We start from the raw sequence: 5632 nt of genomic DNA on the forward strand, positions 1-5632 counted from the left end.
CCGCTGCTGCGCATCACCTTTCCCGAAAATTTTTTCCTGCTCCTCCGTGCTCTCAACACGTTGTTTTTCGTGTTGCAGCTGACTTTCCAAGGATTCAAGCTTGGCTACAAGATCTTCTTCCCTCTTTTTAGCATCCTCCAGCTGCTGTTTTAACTCCTGCGATAGAGATGTAAGCTGATATACAAGACGAGAACTCTCCGCTGCTAGCGCATCTCCCTTTTCCCGACTAAGTTTTTCCTGCTCCTCCGTGCTCTCAACACGTTGTTTTTCCTGTCGCAGCTGATTTTCCAACGATTCAAGCTTGGCTACGACATCTTCTTCCCTCTTTTTAGCATCCCCCAGCTGTTGTTTTAACTCCTGCGATAGAGATGTAAGCTGATCTACAAGACGAGAATTCTCCGCTGCTAGCACATCTCCCTTTTCCCGACTAAGTTTTTCCTGCTCCTCCGTGTTCTCAACACGTTGTTTTTCCTGTCGCAGCTGATTTTCCAACGATTCAAGCTTGGCTACGACATCTTTTTCCCTCTTTCTAGCATTCTCCAGCTGTTGCTTCAAATCCTGGCAGTCTGCTACCATTTCCATCTGACGAGCTCTTGCTTCCTTGTCCAGTACCGTCAGTTGATCCAAGAAACGAGCTTTCTCATCTCCTAGTCGACCGATCTCCTTGTCACGTTGGTCGAGCTTCGTTTCATTGTCTATCTTCAGTTGATCGAGCTGAGCTTTAACGGATTGAAGCTCACGAAGGCTTTCTCCTTCCCGTTTCTCGGCATCGTTTAGCTCCTGCCTCAGATGCTGGATGCTGGCTTCCAGATCTTGCATCTCAAATCGACAACCATCGAGCTCGTCAACTTTTTGAGACAGTGCTGCAAGCTCCGCCGACAGAGAATCTCTTTCCTCTGTTACCCTGAGAACCTCCTGTTCACGACTACGAAGTCTCACCATGTCCTCCTCAATGGCCAGATTTTTGGCTGCGATCACCTCTCTGTGCTCCTCACGTTCACTAGCGACCTGGGTTTTCAATCTCGCCAGTTCTTCCGCAGAAGCAGACAGGCTTGATTCTACCACGCCTTTCTCCCCTTCTAGCTCTTCCACTCGAACTCTTAAGTCCTGTAGTTCCCTCTCCTTCTCTTTTGTCCCCTCTTTGATCATCCTGACATTGTCCAAGACGCTGCCCGACAGCGAACTAGTCTGAACTTCTTCTATGTCGGCTGCCTCGCTTCCTAGGAGAGAGATTAGCCGCTCGAACTCAGCGACAGTTCTCTGCATAGCTTCTTCAGCTTCCTGACGTGACGAAGCAAGAGCTGAATCCAGGCCTGTTTTTTCCGAGACACAGCTCTCGAGCTGCACCGTCATTGCACGTAGCTTCTTCTCTTCATCCAAAAGAACGGACCGAAGCCGCGTGTCCAGTTCCTCAACTTTCAGCGAGAGACTGTTTCGTTCGGCAAGAACCTGTTCCTTTTCCTGCTTTGCAACCCGTATATCTTCGTGCAGCTTTTCCAACATCTCATGCGATCGGCCGTGTTCCAATACATCCTACCACAAAAACCGTGTTGGAAATGGCCGAAAAACAAAAGTCCTGAGCTACCTGACTTTGTAAATCCATGGAGGTAGAATCCTTTTGTACAGGCTCCAATCGATCCTGCCATCACTTTCTCAGTAAGAATCACATACGCAAGAGGAACAAAGAGAAAGTCTACCAGATTTTGTGAGTCGAGAATTTCGGGTTCTTCGTTCTCGTTCTGCGAAAAAATAAACGATCACACATGAAACATGCCTTGCCTTTCGATTAACTCTACCTGGACAGTGCCGCTCTCATCCTTGATCGCCGATCCAGACTCCTCGCCAGTAGCGGCAACAGCAGCGTCCGCATTCTTCGATTCCACTCGCTGCTGCTGTCGCTTCAATCGAAATTCCTCCAGCTAGAACAAAACACTGACAAATCAAGAGCTGGATTTCAGAGAAATCCAATGCGAGGGACGACCGATCGCCGATCTCAAACATACCCGCTTCTTCCCGGCCGCGCGCAAGCTGTCCTTGCTCCTCGACGCGTCCATCGCGAACCCTAAACCCACTAGAGAGCAATGGTCGCGAGTTCGATACACTTCCAGCGCTTTTATTAGCCTAGATAGCTAAAAGAGAGAGAACAGAGAAGAATGGCGATCGGCCGTGGGAGGAGGAGGCTATGGCGGCGGCTGGAGCGGCGGCGCGCGGTCCATCTCGGCGGATTTTGAATGGCAGCAAGCTGGAATGGAGAGCGCTCGATCGGTGAGTGTGATTTTCCACTCCAGCAATGTAGGGTTTGTGATTGGGCGTGATCGCGGCAGAATGTGGGCGTCCAGCATCGAGCATTCGTCCCGCAGAAGGATCAGAATTTTTCCCTCGGAGCTGCGACTGGGATTCCTGTTCTTCTCGGACGAGCGGCGCATTTCCCGAATATCGCGTACCGCTGCGTGCAGCCATCCGACTTGGAGATTTTGCAAGAGATCCACGAAGCTCTTTTTCCAATCAAGTAAGCAAGAGAAGCTCGTCCTCTTCTTCTTCCTCCTCTTCTCTCATTTCTTCTTCTTGGTTTTAAGATCTCAAGTTCTTCTTTTTTGCTGTGATCTTCCTAGATATGAACTGTTCCTCTCTTCTCTTAGCATTTCTTCTTACTCAATTGGTTTTATGTTCTAAAGTTTTTCTTTGTGGCTGTGATCTATGAAATAGAGTTTTCTTCTTCTTAGCATTTCTTCTTACTTGGTTTGAAGTTCTCAAGTTCTTTGTTTTTGCTGTGATCTTCCTAGATATGAATTGGAGTTTTTCATGAGCGTCGTTCATGGGAGAGGAGTTGTCGCTTGGGCTGCCGTCGACACTGGCCGATCAGATGGGCGCGGAGAACAACTCGTCGGTTTTATCACTGCTCGAATGATCAAAGCATCAGAGGCCGAAGTAAGTTCGTCCACACTCTCCATCTTTTCTCTCTTTTGATCTTTCTTCTTGTTCTAGTTCCAGGGGGAAGATATCCTCGGCTACGACGTCCTGAAAGCCGACCGTAACTTGCTCTACATCCTCACTTTGGGAGTCGTCAAGCCATACCGCAACTTTGGAATTGGTATGGATGATCTCTGGCTGTTCTTCACTTTCTTTTCTTTTTGATACAGCTTCCGCGTTGGTGTGGCAAGTTATCGAGTACGCACGCCGCATCTCCTCTTGCCGAGCAGTCTACTTGCACGTCATCGCCTACAACCGAGCAGCCATCAACTTCTACCAGAAGAACACCTTCCGGTGCCTGCGTCGCCTCTCCAAGTTCTACCACATCAATGGCCACCACTACGACGCTTACTTGTACATATACTACGTCAACGGCGGGAGGCCGCCTTGCTCGGCACTGTATCCTTTTTTTTCTCCTCGCTTTCTCAGCGATTTGCTCGTCCTTGACTCACTCCACTCTCGATTTTCAGCGATTTTGCAGCGGCAGCAGGGAGTTTTTTGAAGAACGCGTGCTCGTCACTACTCGCGATGCTCTACAGGCTGAGAAATGAGAATAGATCGAAGCTCATGGGACCATGACGAAGAAACGAGAGACTCTCTCCCAGAGACAAAAAAAACTGTTAAGACTTAACTGTTGCCTTTAAGTGTGAACGAAGAACCCTAAATTTTGGTCACGGGCTCTTCGTCTTCGTCCGGGAGTGGCGAGGCGGGCGGGCGGGCGATTCACGAAAAGAATCCGCTATCCTCGAATGTGGGTCTCCAGTTCCAGGTATCCTCTTCGCATTCATTGATTGATCCGTTCGTTCAAGCCAAAAAGAAATGCCCAGAAGGAGACGCGCTGGCCGCGCGCTAGGGCCGCGGATTTGAGCTGAATGGTGTGGATGCGCCATGATCTTCCTCAAGATGTTCAACCTTTTTGTCTCGCGGAAGCTTCTCAAGCGCAAAGACAGTCACGGTTCTTTCTTTTCTCCTTTTTCTTTTCTTTGGCTGGTTCCTTGTTCTTTAGGCAAGATGTTCTAAGTGTTTTCTTCGTTTTTTCTTGGTTTTTTTGTGTTTCTTCTCAAAGCTTCGGATGTGAATTCTCTCTTTTGATTTTCTCTTCTCTCTTTTTGCCTTTACTTTTTTGGATCCTTGTTCTTACCCAAGCGTTTTCTTCTTGGTTTCTTTGCGTTTTCTTGAAAATCTTCTTCGTTTCACTGAGTGATGTGAATTTCTCTTTTGATTTTCTCAAAGTTTTTCTCTCTCTTTTTGCCTCGAGCTTTTTGGTTCCTTGGGAAAGCTGTTCTAAGCCTTTTCTTCCTTCTTTCTTGGCTTCTTTGTGTTTCTCAAAGCTGATGTGAATTCTCTCTTTTGGTTTTTCCAGCTTCGCCAGCTTCTTTGGTGGATGATCTACGCGCATCGCTGCTGAGCGATCTTCGCACGTCCGATGGTGCCAAGAGACAACAGCAGCGTTTCTGCGGCCCCAGTGCCGCTCTAACTTTCAACTTCCTCGTTGCGGTGGCCATCATATTGATGAACAAATCGGTTGAGTAGAGCTCATTCTCTTTTTCTTTCCTTCGTCTACTTATCCAGAGTTTTACTCTCAGGTTCTTGGCAGAGTTGGATTTAACTTTCCCATAGCGCTCACATTCTTGCACTACTCCGTAAGCTGGATTTTCATGTGTATATTGAATGCCTGTTCGCTTCTCCCGGCCGCTCCTCCGCTCAAAGCAACGCCAATCTCGTCACTCTTTGGTCTCGGCATTGTCATGGCGTTTTCCAACGGACTCGCGAACGTCAGTCTGAAATACAACAGGTATCACGTTTCTTCTTCTTTATTTCTTTGCTTCTTAGTTTCTAACTTCACGTTTTCTCCCGATGATATCGCAGTGTAGGATTCTACCAAATGGCCAAGATCGCAGTCACACCTACGATTGTATTGTCCGAATTCATGCTCTTCGCAAAGAGAGTTTCCATCCAAAAGGTGACTGAGTTGAGCAACTTTGGTGTGTTTCTTAGATGTTTTTCTTTCAGGTGCTAGCTTTAGCTGTTGTTTCCGTGGGAGTGGCCATTGCCACCGTCACAGACTTACAGTTCCACTTGTTCGGAGCTCTGGTAGCAGTAGCGTGGATCATCCCCAGCGCGATCAACAAGATCCTCTGGTCGAATCTACAACAGCAAGAAGGCTGGACGGCGCTTGCGTAAGCTGCTGCCTCCTTTTCACCCCCTCTCCGGCGCTGATATTGGTAGTCCATTCTAATACACGATTGAACGTACCATCTCTTTCAAGCTGGAGACTAAAACTCTCTCTTTTTCCAGGCTTATGTGGAGAACCACTCCGATAACTCTCCTCACGCTTCTCATCCTCATGCCGTGGCTCGATCCACCGGGATTTTTTTCGTTCCAATGGAGTTTCTTTAGCACAGCCGCGGTGCTATCGTCCGCTGTTCTTGGATTTCTTCTTCAGTGGTCTGGAGCTCTAGCACTCGGGTAGGATCTTCTTTTCTTTCTTCTCCAGCCCAGGAAAAAAAACGTGAAATCTTTCTTTCCTCGTGAAAACAGTGCCACTTCCGCGACGACTCATGTGGTTCTCGGACAGTTTAAGACGTGCGTTATACTTCTCGGCGGTTACGTTTTCTTCCACTCCAATCCAGGATCCAAGAGCCTCTCCGGCGCGACCATG

General features: G+C 48.2%; 3 protein-coding genes across 9 annotated transcripts in view; 2 read left to right on the top strand and 1 right to left on the bottom strand.

The window, feature by feature from the left end:
- Positions 1-2089, bottom strand: part of LOC9637892 (myosin-2 heavy chain) — a 9433-nt gene extending 7344 nt beyond the window's left edge. For 5 of the 6 annotated variants that reach the window (XM_024678296.1, XM_024678295.1, XM_024678294.1 and 2 more), the window contains exons 1-5: positions 2004-2089; positions 1797-1919; positions 1698-1739; positions 1586-1639; positions 43-1533 (exon numbers count right to left, since the gene is read on the bottom strand). In XM_024678296.1, coding sequence (XP_024534064.1) covers positions 43-1533; positions 1586-1639; positions 1698-1739; positions 1797-1919; positions 2004-2054 — 1761 coding nt within the window. In that variant the 5' untranslated portion in view covers positions 2055-2089. Of the gene's footprint in view, positions 1-42; positions 1534-1585; positions 1640-1697; positions 1740-1796; positions 1933-2003 lie in introns of all 6 variants that reach the window. The other variant, XM_024678298.1, reaches the window with a different exon arrangement.
- Positions 2090-2111: 22 nt separating this feature from the next.
- On the top strand, positions 2112-3644 carry LOC9641400 (histone acetyltransferase MCC1). The gene is made up of 6 exons (XM_024678304.1): positions 2112-2265; positions 2325-2509; positions 2784-2928; positions 2986-3091; positions 3141-3369; positions 3441-3644. The coding sequence occupies exons 1-6, from the start codon at positions 2248-2250 to the stop codon at positions 3547-3549; spliced, it is 792 nt and encodes a 263-aa protein (XP_024534072.1). The 5' UTR covers positions 2112-2247; the 3' UTR covers positions 3550-3644.
- Position 3645: 1 nt separating this feature from the next.
- LOC9637893 (nucleotide-sugar uncharacterized transporter 2) lies at positions 3646-5625 on the top strand. Of its 2 annotated transcripts, none has more exons than XM_024678302.1 (7): positions 3646-3739; positions 3798-3925; positions 4334-4494; positions 4557-4765; positions 4840-4933; positions 4984-5150; positions 5269-5625. In XM_024678302.1, exons 2-7 carry the CDS (start codon positions 3859-3861, stop codon positions 5441-5443), a joined length of 873 nt encoding a protein of 290 aa, XP_024534070.1. In that variant the 5' UTR covers positions 3646-3739; positions 3798-3858; the 3' UTR covers positions 5444-5625. The 2 variants fall into 2 exon arrangements, with proteins under 2 accessions (XP_024534070.1, XP_024534071.1); XM_024678303.1 differs by having other exon boundaries at positions 4984-5195; positions 5269-5374.
- Positions 5626-5632: the final 7 nt, after the last annotated feature.

This window comes from Selaginella moellendorffii, unplaced genomic scaffold, assembly GCF_000143415.4.
Source record: "Selaginella moellendorffii unplaced genomic scaffold, v1.0 SELMOscaffold_21, whole genome shotgun sequence".
NCBI classification, from domain to species: Eukaryota; Viridiplantae; Streptophyta; class Lycopodiopsida; order Selaginellales; family Selaginellaceae; genus Selaginella; species Selaginella moellendorffii.

Coding starts and splice junctions, on each gene's coding strand:
- LOC9641400 (XM_024678304.1), top strand. Junction 2,929..2,985: donor TCAAAGCATCAGAGGCCGAA/GTAAGTTCGTCC, acceptor TTCTTGTTCTAG/TTCCAGGGGGAAGATATCCT. Junction 3,092..3,140: donor ATACCGCAACTTTGGAATTG/GTATGGATGATC, acceptor TTTTTGATACAG/CTTCCGCGTTGGTGTGGCAA.
- LOC9637893 (XM_024678302.1), top strand. CDS start 3,859: ATGATCTTCCTCAAGATGTTCAACCTTTTTGTCTCGCGGAAGCTTCTC. Junction 3,926..4,333: donor CAAGCGCAAAGACAGTCACG/GTTCTTTCTTTT, acceptor TGGTTTTTCCAG/CTTCGCCAGCTTCTTTGGTG. Junction 4,495..4,556: donor TCATATTGATGAACAAATCG/GTTGAGTAGAGC, acceptor TTTTACTCTCAG/GTTCTTGGCAGAGTTGGATT.